The 17,422-nt window shown below is 51.9% G+C and overlaps 1 protein-coding gene across 1 annotated transcript in view; it reads left to right on the forward strand.

Moving 5' to 3' along the window:
- Positions 1-1,789: 1,789 nt before the first annotated feature.
- Positions 1,790-17,422, forward strand: part of CAMK2G (calcium/calmodulin dependent protein kinase II gamma) — a 63,971-nt gene continuing 48,338 nt past the window's right edge. The window contains exons 1-3 of the mRNA XM_012801367.2: positions 1,790-1,987; positions 3,324-3,418; positions 15,075-15,134. Of these exons, the coding sequence (XP_012656821.1) occupies positions 1,923-1,987; positions 3,324-3,418; positions 15,075-15,134 (220 nt within the window). The 5' untranslated portion in view covers positions 1,790-1,922. The remainder of the gene's footprint in view (positions 1,988-3,323; positions 3,419-15,074; positions 15,135-17,422) is intronic.

Here is a 17,422-nt window from a genome sequence, read left to right on the forward strand (position 1 = left end):
GTGCAAATATTTATTGAGAGCTTGGAGCTGAGTATACAACGGTGAACAGAAGGCCGGGCGTAGTGCCTCACGCTGTAATCCTAGCACTCTGGGAGGCTGAGGTGGGTGGATTGCCTGAGCTCATAGGTTCAAGACCAGCCTGAGCAAGTGGAGACTCCGTCTCTAAAAAGAAAAAAAAATGGCCAGGTGTTGTGTCAGGTGCCTGTAGTCCTAGCTACTCAGGAGGCTGAGACAAGAGAATCACTTGAATCCAAGAGTTTGAGGCTGCTGTGAGCTATGACGCCATGGCAGTCTACTGAGGGTGACAGAATGAGACTTGTCTCAAACAAACAAACAAAAGAACAACCAATGGTGAACAAAGGAGGCAGGAGTCCTGCCCTGTTGAAGCCTATAATTTAGTGGGAAGGCAAATATTAAATAAATTATAACAGCAAACATAATTCTGAGTAGGTACCAGGTACTATTTAAGTACTTAATGTGATTTACCCCCATATAATGCTCACAAGCCTGCACAGTAGATAACACTATTATTCCCAGTTTTCAGACTAGGTAACTGAGGCAAATTATTTACCCAGGGTCACACAGCTGGTTAGTAAGTTGCCCAGAAATCCAAGCCAGGTAGTTTAATTCCAGAGTTCTTTTTTTCTGCCTTTTTTTTTTTTTAATACAGAGTCTCACTTTGTTGCCCAGGCTAGAGTGCCATGGCATCAACCTAGCTCATAGCAACCTCAGACTCGTAGGTTTAAGTGACCCTACTGTCTCAGCCTCCCATACAGTAGCTGGGACTACAGGCACCTGCCACAACACCCTGCTAATTTTTCTATTTTTAGTAGAGATGGGGTCTCCACCTTGCTCAGGCCAGTCTTCAAGGGATCCTCCTGGCTTGGCCTCCCAGAGTGCTAGAATTACATAGGTGTGAGCCACTACATCCTGCCCCAGAGTTCACTCTTTATATAGCTATGCTGTTACAACCTTTCATACCAGTAAATATACCATTACAAAATGTGCTAAGTGCCATGAAATGAAAGTACAGGGTGCCCTCCAAGAAAATAGGGGATGTTTTCTCTTTCTTTCCACTTGCTCTTCTAACTTCCAGTGCACAAACCCTTTTCAAATCATTCACACTTCATCCATTTCCTTACTGGCCTGAGAGAGAACATTTTCTCACCTCTCAGGTTGAAATACAGGAAGGCAAAGTTCCACCTGTATCCTTGTCCCTGGCCTGGTCTCCCTGATCAGACTCCTCCTGAAGGTTCCCCCCTCCCCCATAAGGGCCCTGATGCTTGCCCAAGTCTAAATTGTCATCTCCCAAAGGGAAGCTGTTGGCAGCTAGCTCTGCACTGGCTGGGGTGGGGCACCGCCTAAGCGTGCAGTCTGACACAGGTTCCTTGACCTTGGTCCTCTCTCTACAAGGTGTGAAGCAGGTTGTAGGGCCCTTCCAGGGAGTTCGGTGGTCTAGACCCCTACACCATTCTTGACACACACACCCTCGCACAAACATTCCCGAGCCCTTGCAGAGTCCGACTCCCTGCTCGCCCTTGTGGGACAAGCGCACAAGCCGCGCGCGAACCTTTCAGCTCTGTCCAGCCGGGGCGGGCAGCCCAGAGTTGGACACCTCTCCCCTTGACTCCTCTACTAGCCCGGTCCAGCCCGGGCGGCTCCCGAAGTGGGGCGGGGCCGGCGGCGGGAGGCCCCTCCCCGGGGGCGGTCCGGGGGCCGGGCGGGGGGCCGGCAGGGCTGGGGGCGGGGCAGGCGGGCGGGCGCGGGGGTGTCCCTCCCTCCCTCGCTTTCCCCGGTAAAGTCTCGCGGTGCTGCCGGGCTCAGCCCCGTCTCCTCCTCTTGCTCCCTCGGCCGGGCAGCGGTGACTGTGCACCGACGTCGGCGCGGGCTGCACCGCCGCGTCCGCACGCCCGCCCGCCAGCATGGCCACCACCGCCACCTGCACCCGCTTCACCGACGACTACCAGCTCTTCGAGGAGCTCGGCAAGTACGGCCAACCCGCCGCCCGTCACGGCCCCGCACCCTGCCCCTGCCGCCTGGGCGCTATGCGGTTCCTCGCCCCGCCCCCCGGCCCTGCACCGGCCGCTGCAGCGCCCCCTCGTCCCGCCCCACCCCCAGCCTTTCCCGCCAGCCGCCTTCGGGGGCCCCCTCGTCCCCAGCTCCCGGTTCTGCAGCCCCCTCCGCGCCCTGCAGCAGCTGCCCGGGCTGCTGCACCCCTCGCTGCCGCTGGCACCGCAGCCCGCGGACCGCTCCTGGGCGCCCTCCAGCCCCGCCCCTCCTGCACCTCTCTGGAGCCCCTCTCCCTGGCTGACCCCTCTTTACCGCTGCCCCTCCCCGCCCGGTTCTGGAGCTCACTCTGCACACTAAACCCAGGTCCCACGCGCCTGGCACTCAGACCCTCCCCAGCCCTGCAGCTCCAACCCCCGCTGCGGTGCCTGGGTGTGGGGGGGATGTTCGGTCCCGGCCCCGCCCCCCGCTAGTGCCGCTTCCAGGATCCGTGCCCCGGTGCTGGGCAGTGCTGCGGCACCCCCGTCCCCTCCCCCCATCCCTGCAGTGGTCCCGGGAGCCGGGCGCCGCAGCCGCAGCATCCCCCTCCCCTCCGCACTGAGCTGGCCGCTGCAGCAGCCCTGGCCCCCACCCCCACCCGCGGCGCCGAGCCGGTCCACTGCAGCCCCCGCCCTACCCGCCCCCTAGACATTTCCAGAGCCAGAGAGTGCCCTCTCCCATTTGGGGAGGGGGCATAAGGGAAAACTGCCGGGAAGGGGAGCTGGGGACGTCAGACTGTGTCCTCTCCTTGCTGTCAGTTGGGCTGGGATGCGGTGGGATGAAGCTGGTTGTGGGGGGGTAGAGCCTCACTTTGCTCTATGGTTGAGGGAGATCTCTCTCTCTCTCAGGGGATATATATCCTCTTTAAATCACTCTTTCCCCTACCCTCAACTATTTCTCCTGAGGGAAGAGCAGGGTCTCTTTCGTCCGGTCTCTCTCCTGGTTCTCTTCCCAGGACTGCAGGGCTATCAGTGCGATGCAGCAGGTGTGTGTTTTAAGCATCGCCCACCAGCTCCTGATGTACAGCCCGAGGTTGGGGCTGTTGCTTTGCCCGGGGACTGGATGAGGGGGCAGGAGCCTGGCGATACACTACCCACATCTGTTCAGTGTCATGCAGTGGCCGCCTCCTGCTTTGTGTTGGATGGTGGTGGCCACTGCACTGATGTGAGTGTGACTAAAGGTCTGGTGGTAGGAGCATCACTGTCCTCAGACCTGAAATGTGTCTCTGTCACTCTGCCCTGCTTGGTGTCCCAGTTCTTTCCCCCTTCTCCCTCCAGGGGTGCTTTCTCTGTGGTCCGCAGGTGTGTGAAGAAAACCTCTACGCAAGAGTATGCAGCAAAAATCATCAATACTAAGAAGTTGTCTGCCCGGGGTGAGTGCTCCCCATCTTGGCCTCCTCCTGGGCATGCCTTCAGGGGCTATTGCTGCTTTTGAAGATGCCCCAGGAGTTGAGGGTTGTGTTTTAGCACTTGAAGAAGAGTTGGGATTTCAGAATGGGTGAACTTTGAAATCAGGCAGGGAGTTGCATGGGGCCCTGAAAGTGCTCAGGTAGAAAAGAATGAAGTAAGAGACTAGGTAGAAGAGAATGAAGTAAGTAAGAGACATAGGTAGTAGCTGCAGTGGTCCCTGAAGGCTCAAGGCAGTTCACTCCTTAAGGAGATGGAGGATATGTAGGTAGTGGGTGGTATGGAATGGAGAGCTCTTAATTTGGGGCATTTGGAGCCTCTCTCTTTGGGGCAGTGGTGGCCACTGCAGACCTGTCCTCATCCCTGTGCCCCAGTAGTGACATCGGATGGAAATGCAGTAAGTGAGCAGCTCTGACAAAGCCAGCCTCCCCTGCCCACCAGGCGGCAGAACAGACTCCCAAGGGAAGGGAATCTGTAAACATCAGGGGAGGCTGGCGAGGGCTTCTCAGGAACAAATCCTGCCAGATGAACTTGATTGCTTTTTTGATCAAATTACAAAGTTTGTGGTGTAGCAGCAGATGTCCTGTGTCCTGGGTGGAGGGTGATGTCTCATGGTCTAGAAATCCTACTGCTTTGAGGTCTGAGGAGCATGAAGGCCCAGGCCTTGGAGCCTCCCAAGTATCTGAGGCTGTTAGGGCTAGGGACTTTCACATCTCTAAGGTACACTTTCAAAAGCTCATATTGGGTGCTTGCCAAGCTCACCTCATCTGATAGGTGTAGATACAGCAATGTATTAGGTACTCTGGGAATGGGTCAGGTCATCAAGGACTGGAGGGTGCATCTTGGGGACAAAGGTTATAAGGCTCAGAGAAAGGAATTAGGGCCAGGCAATAGGATACCATAAATATATTAGGGGCCAGGACAAATGCCCTGGGGAAGACATAGGCTTTGGCCAGTAATGATGTGGGTATCTCTGGTATAAGAGATGTAATAAATGTCCCTGGCATTCAGAGAAGCTATAAAATTCCACAGAGATGACAGTGGGCTTCAGTAATGTTGGCAGTTGTTCTGGGACCTGTTTAGCAGGGCTGTTTCTGCCCCTTGGCTGGAGAGTCTCTCTTCATTCCCACCAGCAGGGCTTGTCTTGCTGTCTCGCACCCAGCCTCCCGTCTCTTGCTGTTCCTGGGCATGGGCTGTAAAGTTGAGTTGTTTATTTTCTTTCTCTCTGGGTACCTTGAGTCTGAGGATAGTTGCCATAGAGATATGTGGATGGTCAGATGCCCTCCTCTCCTGGGATGAGGAGGCAGTTGGGAGTGGGCTCTGGGGCGGGATGGAAGGTGCAGGCAGGGTTGATGGTTGGAGGGTGGATACCTCCCTGTGCCCACGTAACAGCTCTGGTGCATCAGAAGTGGGGCTGGTGTCTGGTGTCTACAGTTGATGATGCAATGTTTTGCTTTACTCATCTCACCAGTGTCCTCCAACCCAGGGCTGAGGGAGGGAGAGACAGCTGGGAACCGAATTCTGGGTTGCAAGGGTAGCTGGTGTGGTGACTTTGCAGGGCTGCCTGACTTGGACTTTCATTTTTCACTCCTTCCCTTCCCACCTGAACTTCTCTGGCCCATGAGATAGCATCCATCCCCTTCCTCCTTTAAACCTTGTCCTGTCTTTCCCAATTGTTATCTTTTTTTCTTCCTGTTCAAACTGGATGTTTGAGTTTTGATTATTTTACCCCCTTCAAGAACAGGATTCCTATGTAAAAAGATGTGCTTCAGATAGCAATTCTCCCTCTCTTGAGGTGATTATGCCAAGTTGGCTCTGTTATGTGGCCAGGTTGGCTTTGGGATGGAGGCCTGGTCCTGGCTGATAGGCATAGAAGCCTAGCAGAGGGGTCAGGAATGTGTAGGTGCCAGCCAGTACTGTTTGGAGATAGGAGAGTGGGAGGATGTTGTCTTGGAGATGGAAGAAATGGTATGGGGGGGCTGGCCTGTGAGTGTGGGCATGGGGGATGTGAGCTCCCAGAGAGTGTTGGGCCGGGGTACCCTCTATGCTTGAGTCCATGGGGTTAGGGAATGAGGGCTGTGGCTTCCTGCAGCCTCTCAGTTTACGCTGTATATTTTATAAAGGTGCAGCAGCTGGGGCTGGGTTTCACTCGGTGCTGTCTGTTTAGGGCTCCGCAGGTGTTGAATTTCTGTGTCTAGGAATGTCTTGGGCCCACCAGGGTCACTTGTGAAGGTCTGGAGGGGCTTGCTGTGTTTGCTGGGTCTCCCCACCTGCTTACTAGCTCTTGTTTGTGATTCTCTGTGCTGCAGACCGAAAGGAAAGAAAGGGTATAGAGCTGTTTCTCCTTGGCATCCACGGTAAGGTGGCCCAAGAGGCAGGGAGAAATCACCTGGTCGTTTGGGGGACCATACCTGGATGGGCAGCTCTCTTTTGGGCTGTTGTGTCTTGTCATTGAGGCTCATGTTGGTGTCTGGGCTGCAAGGTAGTGAGTTTGCATGGATGTGCGTTGAGCACAGTCTTTGCAAGCTAATCTACATAAAGTCACTGAAAGTCACATACGTCACTCTGTTTGCTTCAGAACAGCAATAGGAGTGGAATTTGGGCTCTTAAGGGAGCCCATGGTTCCAAGCTTAGCTCCGCTAGGCCGAAGGAGGCATTTAAAATAGGCTTGGATGCAGGAGCTAGTGGGCCAGGTGATGGCAATGATAAGTCGTTATTTTAAGATTTAAGAGCACCCCCCCCCAAAGAGCCTGAGCCCTTATGTCTTTTTTTATTTTTAAATCTTTATATTCCCTTCTTATCTTTATTCATATGCATACATATTTTCACCTCATAGAGCGTAACATTTTATATCCTGCTCTCTTTACTTATATCCAGAGCATTTCCCCACATCACTACAGTTGAAGGGCAAACAATCCTTTCTTTCTTCTACATATTTTAGGATTTACCCTTGGAATGATCAGCATCATAAGAAACCTCTGTATTTGGACCATTTATCTGGATGCCAATTGCTTTCACTAAGATGGATTCTAGGCTAATGCCCTTGGCCTTACTAAGAGATGCTACCAGAAACAAGAGTTATGAAATCTGTTGCAGCACTTGCTGTATTTATTTATTTAATCTATATACCCCATATGAAGAAATTTCTATTGAAGCTAAACATAAGCAAAAGCTTTCCTCACCTTCTTAGAAGGTGAGGAAGAGCCTTTAAAAGGTGAGGAAGAGCCTTTATCTGTTTCTTTATTTCTGGGTAGGCAGGCCCTAGCAAAGTACCTAATAGACACCAAGCACATACACATTAAATGAATGGATTCAGAAGACTGTGTAACCAATCATGGTTGCCTTTTGGCTTTGGCTCCCAAGAAACTCAGAGTCAAGTTGTTGGAATCCTTTTACCCTGTTCCTGGCTTGGGTCCTCCCTTTCTGATCCAGGGAGCCAGACTGTAGACCTGATACGGTTGCTGAAAGAGAGGACAGATGAGGCTAAAGACCTGTGCTTAGGATATAAGGCAGGGCAGGAGATGTAGAAAGACAGTGAAGCTTAGGAGTCCTCCTTCCTTGTCACTAATAGCCTTATAGAGCCACTGTTGGGACTTTCTCTAAGCAGTGATTTTTCACTTTTAGTGTACATAAGGATTACCTTCAGTAGTTGTTAAAAATTCAGATTCCTGGGCTCCATTCACAAAGATTCTGCTTTAGGAGTTCTGTGATGGGGCCTCAAAATCTGTATGCTTAATGCATGCCCAGCAGAATTTCACAATAGGTGGTATGCCAGCCACTGTTTAAGAGATGCCATATAGGCTGGGCATAGTGGATTATATCTTTAATCCTAACACTCTGGGAGGCTGAGGTATGAGAATCCCTTGAGCTCAGGAGTTTGAGACCAGCTTAAGCAAGAGCAAGACCTTGTCTCTATTTAAAAAAAAAATAGAAAAAGTAGTCAGCTGTTATGGTGGGTGCCTATAGTCCCAGCTACTCAGGAGGCTGAGGCAGGAGGAGCACTTGAAGCCAGGAATTGAGGTTGCTGTGAGTTAGGCTGAAGCTATAGCACTCTGGCCTGGGATAGACTGTTTCCAAAAAAAAAAAAAAAAAAGAAGAAGAGATTCCATCTAAAGTCAGCAACAGCGACAGTTGCTCTTGCCATGCTATCTGGAATTCACCAGACGCACCTTGGCTCAGCCTTCTCCAGGTGGTGTCTCTGCTGGTATGTGGCCATCTGTGTACATGGGCTGTTCTGTGGTTAGGGGCCTCATCTGGGCCCCTGGATTGGAGTGTCAATCTCTGTCTGAGGCTGTGGCAGGCTGGGTAGCTGGGGTTGTGGCATGTTGGCCACCAGAAGGATAAAGGCTGTCTCTTTCTGGGTCCAGCTGGCCCTGGGGACTGAAATGGGATCCCCTTAAATGGTGCCAGCTGAAAGTCCCCACCCCCTTAATGTTGGCCTGAGTAGCCCCCATGACATTTGTGTCCCCTGTGGTATCTCCAAGTGAGACTTTCCTGTTAAGGGTCTGGGTGAAGGGAGGGGGAGGGAAGGAAGGAGGACCAGGAGGAAAAATCCTTTCAGCTCTGGGACGCTGGGCTTTAAGGAAGCATTTAAGGAGGCTGTGTACAAAATCATGCTTTCCTCCAGAGGATAAAACAAGCCAATTTCTGTAAAGAGAGAAATGGGATATCCTGCATATAAGTGATTGAACACCCCTGACTTCTCTCCTGAAGAGATGAGGAAGGGAGGTCCTTCCTCTGTGCCAAGGCTCCTGCAGGGCCACTTTCGTTGTGCAGTCACGATGCAAGCTTGGGCCATAGCTCGCACTACACTAGCCTGTCACCCTGCCCTCCCACTCACCTTCCCAGAGTGACTGGGGGTGCTGTCTTGGGGTGGGGGCGAAGGTTGGAGGATGGCCCCATCCCATAGGAGAAGCCTCTGTTCTGCCCTGCTGCTGGCTCCAGCCCTTTGTCATCATACCCTTGTCAGAGCCACACTGAAACTCTAGAGGTTAGTGGCTGACCCCATTCTCTGCTGAGGCTAGAGACAGGGAAGGACAGGGGTAGGTGTGCCCAGCTCCTGCCCCCACCTCTGTGCTTGCTGCTCTCTGAACAGCTTTGGCAGGGCAACAAGGGCCTGATCCCATGGGTGCCAAAAGGGTGGTGACAGGAAGAGATGGGCACTTTGCACCTCTTGAGTGCCTCTCTGCCGAGGCCCTCTGTCATCTGCCCATGGCCAGACAGATCTACTCCAGAGCCAGGGGGAAACCAAGGCACAAAAGGTTTGACTGAAGGTGTTTTAGGTTTTTTTTTTTTTTTTTGAGCTGTAGGTATGCTGTGATTTTGCCTGTGCTTAGAGCCAGCATCCTTACACCTTCACTTACCCTAGGGCTCTTCCCTTTGAAACATAGGTTGTGGGTACTCTATTCCTGCAGTGAATCCTAGTGTGTCATCGCACACATCTCCGTCTCTCTCCTCTAAGCCTGGTGGAGCAAATCCCTCCTTGTTGCTGGCTGAGGCCCCGCTTTTGTCTGAACCCACTCTCTGGGTGCTCTTGTGGGGAGATTTCCAGCCACTCCTCCCCAACACCACCTCTACTTCCTGGGCCCTATCAGCAGCCGCTGCAGCTTCCCATCTGCTCCCCTCTTCTCCTCCCAGTTTTCCCCTCCCCCTGCTTGCTGCTGCCCTGGGAGGAGCTATTTTTAGGGGCTGCTTCCTGGGATGTTTTACTTGGGGCTGGTTACCATGAAGGAAATGTCACCAAAACAGTGGGCAAAGGCTGCAGGCACCGGGAGCCCTGCCGGGGGCACAGAGAACTCAGCAGCTATGACCCTGCTCTGGCCCCCGAGAATGGCCAGAATGGCCATAGGCAGAGCCTTGCCTTCTTGGGGCTTGCTAGTGACCCCATGGGGATTTTCTTCGTCAAACCTGATTTAGCTGTGGGGCCACTTCTTGGTGCCTCCCTCCTTGGTTAAAGCTTTCCTTGTCTTGAGGTCCAAAGGCCAAAGCAGGGCTCAGGTCTTTGTGTCTCCTGGTTAAAACTGTTTGAGTTAGGGTGGAAGAGAAGGGGAGCATGCCAGATTAAGAGCCGGGGCCACAGGGGCTCACAGGAACACATCTCAGGCCTTGTCCTGCTGTACTCACAGCCCTCAGCCAGTCCTCGGGTGCATGGGTGTGAAGCCATGGCCTGTTACTCTTATGTAGTGGATGGACTTTGCTCTTAATTGGAGATTCTTTGCACCTTTAGAGTGAGATTTGAAGAGGAAGGGATGTGGCATTGCAGTGTCAGGGTGAGAGGTCAATGGGATTGTGGCTTGGGATTCCTACCAGTCAGAACCCAAGGCCTGGGGCTGCTTATAAACAGCTGGGAAGATGGATTATGACACCAAATCCTTGTGCTGCCCTCATTTTTGTGCCTCAGGGTGATCCCCAAGGGGGCAGAAGGGAGGATGAGGAATACTCGGGAGGGCAGCAAACCCAGGCTACCCTAGCTGGCGTCTGAAATCAGTAGGGCTACAGGAAGCATCTCACATCCATGATGGAGTCACCAGCACAGACCTATGAAACAAACACCTTTTGAAAAGTTGAGGGCATCTTTGAGATTGGAATTTGAGAATCCTCATAGCCAGAGTGAGCTGTGTGTCCTTTCCCATAAAAGTGTTATGTGTTTAGGATCTTATTTGAAGCCGGTGCTGGCATTTGTAGTTTTTTAGAACAAATGTCACTAAATCAGTAGGCACATCTCTGTGGCAGGGCCATGGAGCATCAGTGGCTGGCCTTCCCTGCTCCCTGATTCTGTGGAGGAAGGAAGGCGTATCTGGAGTAGGCATCTCTCTGTGGGCTGGAGGGAAGAGGTGGTTCTAAGGCTTTGTACCCTCCGGTGCTGCATGCTATCACCTCACTGTCTGCTTCCTCTTTTCTGCCTCCCTTGGTGCATCTGGTCACTCCTTGCCATCTTTCCTGTGAAATCGTAGTGCCCTGGATCAAGTCTTGAAGTGCTTGGCAGGAGCAGCTGGGAGAGGCAAGGCTTCCGGGATCCTTGTTTCCTAGGACCTGGCTCTGCCCTGGGAGGGTTGTTGGGGCCCAAGCTGGGCCTGGAGGGTCCCTGACAATGGCTGCTTCTGCTTTCTGCGCCTGTGGCCACCTCTGCTCTTGAGGGGGAAAACCTGCAGAGGGCTGTGGTTGGAGCTGGGCTGAAGGCCGGCAGGGTGGGTCTCTCCATGGCAGTAGCACACAGGCAGGCAGGAAGTGGCCCTGTGCAAAAGCGGGAAGTGGCTGTTGTCAAACAGGAAGAGGGGGCTGGGCTGTGGAGGGGGCGAGGACAAGCCTGTCAGAAACGTGGTGGGAACAGGGTCAGTAGTACCAGAAGCAGGGGTCTCAACGAGGAGGCCACGTTTGTGGCAAGAAGGTCAGCTGGTGTGCTGTCACCTGGATGCTGAGCCAGGGCCTGTTCGTTCCTAGCACTGTGGACCAAGCCAGTTCAGTGGCCTCATCCCCCTTTTGGGGTTGGGGATGCTCTGTTTAGTGGGGCTGCCCTTGCAGTCGAGAAAGCTCCACAAACCATCGCTTATTCCTGAAATACTGCTTCTGTTGGGGGGGAGGGGGGTTGCTCTGCTTCTTCCCAGTCATGGACCAGCCCTGGAGGTGACTACAGGACAGGAAGTGTGGGGGAAAGAGACAGGAGACAACAGCTGGAGAGGCTGGGGTGGAGGCAGGAGGAGGGAGAGTTTGGTCGGCAGAAGCCGCTCAGCTCACTGAGCAGAGCTTCTGGATGGCAGGGTGCCACAGCCAGCGAGGAAGAGGAGGGATGGGATCCCGTGGGCAGCAGCGCTTCCTGCCTTTGCTAACCTGCAGACTAGAGATGAGGGTGGGCCCCTTGGGCCCCCCCCAAAACAGGGGAGAAGCACCTCACCCTCAGGACTGCAGTGAAGGACCTTGTGAGAAGCCCGAAGGCCAGATGAAAGGGGCTCAGGTGATGTGTTGTGGATCCTGCATCTCCAGGTTGAGGGGAGAGCGGGTCCCACCTTAAGTGTCTCTGGTGATAGCTGTGACCACAAGTCTGGCCCAGAAAACCTTGTCACCTTACCTCTAGGCCCTGGAAAGAAGGCTCTTACTATGTGCCAAGCCCTATGCTAAGTGCCTTACCCATATTTCCTCATTTAAACCTGGGTTATTGCTGTCTTCATTTTAGAAGTGAGGAAACACTTTCCTATGGTATGTGCCTGGCTCGCTCTCACTGCCTTTGGATCCTAATCAGATGTCACCCACCTCCTGGCTGAGGCTTTTCCTGACCACCCTGCTTAAAATTCCACTCTGTCCCTTCCTTGCTTTATTTTTCTATGTAGCACCTGCCATGATGTCTAACATGCCACCAAGTTTTCTTATTGTCTGTCCCTTCCCCACACTCCGCCCTCTTCGAATGTCAGCTCCATGAGGGCAAGGAAAAATGGTTTTTGAAGGAATGAATGAGGTTCCGGTCGGTTTAATAACTTGCCAGATGCAGCTGTGCTGGACTCGATCAGGGCTGACTCCATAACTGATGTGTTGATTGACATACTTCAGGGCATGAAATCAGAGCGAGGCCAAGGTACAAGCCCTAGAGTCCAGAGAAGACCTGGGCCTTTTCTGGAATGTAGGGCCCAGCTCCTGGATTTAGGGTTTGAACTAAGAGTCTAACAAGGACTTTCTGGACCCTGGGCAACTCCTTCGAGGAGCTGGGAGCCTGGGTCTGTGTCTGTCCTCTGTCCTCTCTCCTCTCTGAGTCACTGGTAAAGCCAAAGCGTCCTTATTTTTAGTGCTGTTGCTGTTGTGAGACTGTAACCATTAGCCAGTAAGAGACTTAAGGGAGGAGATAAACATTAATCTTCTGGGCCTTCCCCTCAGCTGCCACCTCCGCATCGCAAGATGCTGTTCTCCCACACCTGCCCAGGCAACCAGGCCTAAGCATGTGGGTTAGTGGGCGGTGAGGTGAGTGGCCAAAAAGGGCCTGTGGGTCTGCAGCTTTAGGGGGGGCTAGTTTGGTACCTCCATCTCATGGCCAAGGGCTTGGGGTAGGGCGGAAGGTGGGATCACACTAACATCCAGCCAGATCTGAAAGAAGCAAGCCCCACTCTCCACCCCAAATATTGCTGCAGCTTCAAGTGCCCCAGCTTCTGGAGGTTGCTGGCCACATCCTATTGTCTGGGACCAAAGGACACAAGCGTTGTGGGAGTTGGGGGTTACCAACTAAGGTAACCTGGCTACGCCCTGGTCAGTGGTCACTCTGAACCCAAGGACAGGAAGGAGGGCCTGACCCAGATCTTTGGGCAGCTGGGATGGATTAGCTGGGCAGCAGGAACTAATCTCTGCCTATCCCCACCTCCTTCCACAAAGCAGAGTGGTTTCTAGAGGAAAAGTTTAAGACAAAGCTGGGTTTTTTGGTGAAACAATAAATGATGTGAGTTTCTTCTAGTCTGTAATCTCTCCATTATCGCAAACTGACATGCTTGGGTTTGAATCCCAGTTCTGTCCCTTTCCAGCTGTGGGATCTCCGGCAAGTTACTTAACTTTTCTGGACCTCAGTTTTATCATATGTAAAATGGGAACAATCATAGCACCTACTCAACGGGACCACTGTGAGGGTCATGAGAGGCTTTATAGAGGTTTCTTTGCTGTTTAGGGTAGCGGCAGGGCAGGGAGAAACCCCTACCAAGGGAGACAGGAATTAGTTGGCAGGTGTGGATGTGAGGGCACCAGCCCAGGCTGGAGGAATCTGGGAGAACTGGAGTCTACCCTCCAGAGCCTGGGATCTTTATGTGATATTCTCCCTTTTTTAAATTCAGTCCTTTTCTTTATTTGGTCATCATAGCATAGTGGTAGGGAAAGAGGGCTTTAGGCTCAGACCACCTGCCTCCACTGGCTCTCTCTGTTACCTTGGGCAGGTTACTTTATCTTTGTAAACCTCAGTTTCCTCATTTGTAAGGGAACAGAGCTAATCAGATCCCTGCTTCACAGAGTTTCTGTGAGGATGAAATATGAGAACCCATGCCTCTGCCTGCCGTGGAGTGAAGGCTTAGTAAGTGGGAGTTACGACCACTCCTGTTGTTATTGGTAAACCTGTATTAAGCCCTGTTTATGGAAGGAACTCTAGGAAGTACTGTGGTCCCCTCCTTTGAGGAGCTCGTGACCGAAAGATAACTGATGTAACATACGACGGGAGACTCGTGAGAGGTGCAGTGGGAGATTGGTGGGGAGACGGTCACAGCAGGGACAAGTCACAGTCTACTGAGAGGAGCAGGGAAACCTCTATGAAAGAAGAGACTTTGGGCAGGATTCCAGCAAGCAGAGATGGGGAGAGAGGGTGGGGAGGGCTCCTGAGCCTCCTTGCTTGGAGTAGCACCCTTTCTGTCCACTTCCTGGAGCTCTGCCTTCCTGTTCCACAGGAACAGGAATCGGCCCATGCAGCTCACTTGGATCTGGGACTCGGGATTCTGGTCAAGTCCTGGAGCCTGAGTGAGTGTGAAGAGGTCAGAGCTCATGGCAGTGGGTGACCAAGAAGATTATGGGGGAGAAGCAGGACTTGTGTCCTTGTTTGTCTTTCTCTAATGTGGGTGTCATAGGCCAGGCGCCGTGGCTCACACCTATAATCCTAGCACTCTGGGAGGACGAGGCAGGCGGATTACTTGAGCTCACGGGTTCAAGACCAGCCTCAGCAGTAGCAATACCTCATCTCTTAAAAAAAAAAATAACTGGGCCTTGTGGTGGACACCTGTAATAGTCCCAGCTACTCAGGAGGCTGAGGCAGGAGTATCACTTGAGCCCAAGAGTTTGAGGTTGCTGTGAGCAATAACACCATGACACTCAACCCCAGGGTGACTGAGTGAAACTCCGTCTCAAAAAAAAAATAAAATAATATGGGCATCATAATAGTGCCAAACTCCTAGAGTTGTTACGAGGGTAAATTAACAATTGTATCTACCTGTGGTAGAAATAAGCCCTCAACAAATGTTAGCTGCTATTGTTATTATTTTAAATCATTATCTTGATCGTCAACATTTTTATTTGTCAGTATCGGCATGTTTCAGAGTTACCATAAAGATTACCCAGAGAATGTATGCAGAACTCCTAGCACAGTGCCAGGTAGATACATTAGGTGCTCAGTACAGCTTAGCTATCATTAGTATTTCTTTTTTTTTTTTTAAACTGTATTTCTTTTTTTTTTTTTTTTTTCTTTTTTTGCAGTTTTTGGCCAGGGCTAGGTTTGAACCTGCCACCTCCGGCATATGGGGCCGGTGCCTTACTCCTTTGAGCCACTGGCACCGCCCCATATCATTAGTATTTCTAATAGAAAGAGATCCTGGACACCTTGACCCAACGAAATCCTTGTTGCAAGAGAAAGAACACCAGCACTTTATTCGAAGGCCTGGATTCAAATCCCACCTCCATTCTCCCCACTTGAGAGTGTGTAACCTCTCAAGTCATTTCCTCATCTGGAAAGGGTGCTCACAGGAACCATCTCCAGAATTGCTGTGAGGTGCTGTATTAATTCAGCAAGTCATCAGATGTGCGTAGCTGGTGCCTAAGAATTGAAGGAATGTGAATAGCCACGTGACTGCAAATACAATAGATGGTTGATGGCTTTTGTTTTCTCTCTTCTGCTTTTAGATCACCAGAAACTAGAACGTGAGGCCCGGATATGTCGACTTCTGAAACATCCAAACATTGGTGAGTGTCCCTGCACAGAGTATTTCAAGGGTATTTGGTGGAAGATGGTGAGAACAGAGATGTGCTTTTGTGTGTGGGATATCATCTCTGTCCATGGGCCTTCATCTGGTGTCTTTGTTTGCCCAAGTAGGGTAGCAGCTATATCTCAGAATTCTGGGCATTCTAGTTTAGAGACCTGAGTATCTCCATCAGTGTGGTGCCATCTCAGGGCTGCGGTGTGTGGCATTAGAATAAGGTTTCAGACTTTCTTTTTTCCCTTACTCCTTCTGTCTTTGGGCTGAGGTCCAGGGTTCTCAGCATGTGAGGTTCCGGGCTACTAGCCTGCCAGCGTCCCTAACCAGGGGCCATCCACGGCCCTCATGAAAGGGTCAGGATTTTGTTTCTGGACTTGAAAGAGTTTTGTTCCTACTGCGGTGTCCTGCACACTCTGGGCGTTTCCATGGTGCTCCTGCTTACATTCCCCAGAGCCAGGAAAGCAGGCTGCCCACCCGCCTGCTGCCCACCCGCCTGGCCTCTCTGGAGTAGAGATGGCAAGAGCCACTCAGAGGGGGAAGGAGAAAAAATTAAGAGGATTTCTCCCTCTCCTACCCTGACTCGGGGGACAAGAGCACATTGTTGGTTGTTCTAAAGCCTGAGGAGGTTTGCCTGCCACAACCCACTCCAGCTCAGTTTTACATTGTTCAGCTGAAACAGGCTTTGCCAAAAGCGTTGGCCCTGATTTGGTGCTCCTTGCAAAAGGGACAGAAACTGGGCTGGCTGCAGTATCTGAGCAGAAACCCCAGTGTTGACTTGAGGCAGAGCAGGGAGCATCTCCTAGGTTTTCACTGAAAGCCCTGAATCATCACAAAAGATAACACGTGTTCCGTGCTCCTCAGGCATGGCCTAAATATTGGGGCTCCCACAGTGCTCCGGAGGCCGCCTGCTTTGCTCTCTTGGCGGCCAGGGCTGTGAGGCAACTTGCTGAAGCTCAGTGCTTCCTCCAGAGCTGGCCAGCCTCTGGCTTCCCAGACCTCAGGCTAAAATGCTAACTGTGAGCTCTTACGCAGAAGATCTGAGGTCATACTCCAGCCCATGGGGAGAGGAGCAGCTCTGAGGTAACCAGAATGACAACCATTTAGGGCTTTATAGATGGCAGTCGGCAGCTGGTGTTATACTGGAAACAGCTTGGCATTTCGAGTGATCAGCTCTGCCTGGTGCCGTATGTTCACCAGAGCCAGCGCCTCTCAGCTGGCAAGTCCTGGCCTTAGAACTACTGGAGCTCCTAAGTGGTCTCTGAGGTTAGCCCTTCACCTGAAAACAGCATGGTGGGAATCCACGTGTTGCCTTGGGTGGGAGAGGACAGAGAGAAGCACCTAGAACAGCGGTCACAAATGCAGGCATGTTTTGCTTGGCTGGTTCAGTGGTCTAAAAATATTTTTTTTTTATTTGCCAATATTTAAAAATGAGATTTCACATTTTGAAAAAAAATCTGTTTCCCTGCCTGTCAAATCAGAAGGCTCAGCTCTGCTGGATGGCCAGAGTAGCTACAGCTGAGCAGCGGCCCGCCCTTGGCCAGCTGGCCAACTATCCTTGCCTGTTATCTCACCTATATGTTGCCTACCTGGACCCTGTAGGCCTTATGAGCTTGCGACTCTGATGTAGAAGTTCCAGAACAGGAAGAAAAAGCATGAGAGTGACTAAAGCCACCCACAAGCACAGAAGCATTTTGGTGTTCCAGTCCTAGGTCTTAAGCTCCAAGGACAGTAACTTCCTTTCCTTGGTGCCCCTTGTGAATGACTCATATGGCAATGATAAGTTGTCCTCATGGAGGAAGGAGAGCAAGGGGGAGGCTGAGGATGCAGGAGACAGAACCATGTCTGCATCACCTGTGACGCAGGCCTGGTGGACCACAGAAAGGTAGGGTATAACGGACAAGTGAGAGGCTGGGTGCAGTGGCTCACCCCTGTAATCCCAGCACTCTGGGAGGCCGAAGCAGGCGGATTGCCTAAGCTCACAGGTTTGAGACCACCCTGAGCCAGAGTGAGACCCTGTCTCTAAAACAATAGCTAGACATTGTGGCGGGCACCTATAGTCCCTGCTACTTGGGAGGCTGAGATAAGAGAATCTCTTGAGCCCAGGAGTTTTAGGTTCTGGGTGCTATGACGCCATGGCATTCTATCGAGGGTGACAAAGTGAGACACTGTCTCAAAAAATAAATAAGTAAACAAAGGCAATTGAGAAATGACTAGGAAGGACAAAAAGGGATTTTAGTTTTAGCTGAAGAAAGTTTCTTTCCTTCCTTTTTTTTT

Source organism: Otolemur garnettii, unplaced genomic scaffold (assembly GCF_000181295.1).
Source record: "Otolemur garnettii isolate 467f Iridium unplaced genomic scaffold, OtoGar3 scaffold00008, whole genome shotgun sequence".
Classification (NCBI taxonomy): domain Eukaryota; kingdom Metazoa; phylum Chordata; class Mammalia; order Primates; family Galagidae; genus Otolemur; species Otolemur garnettii.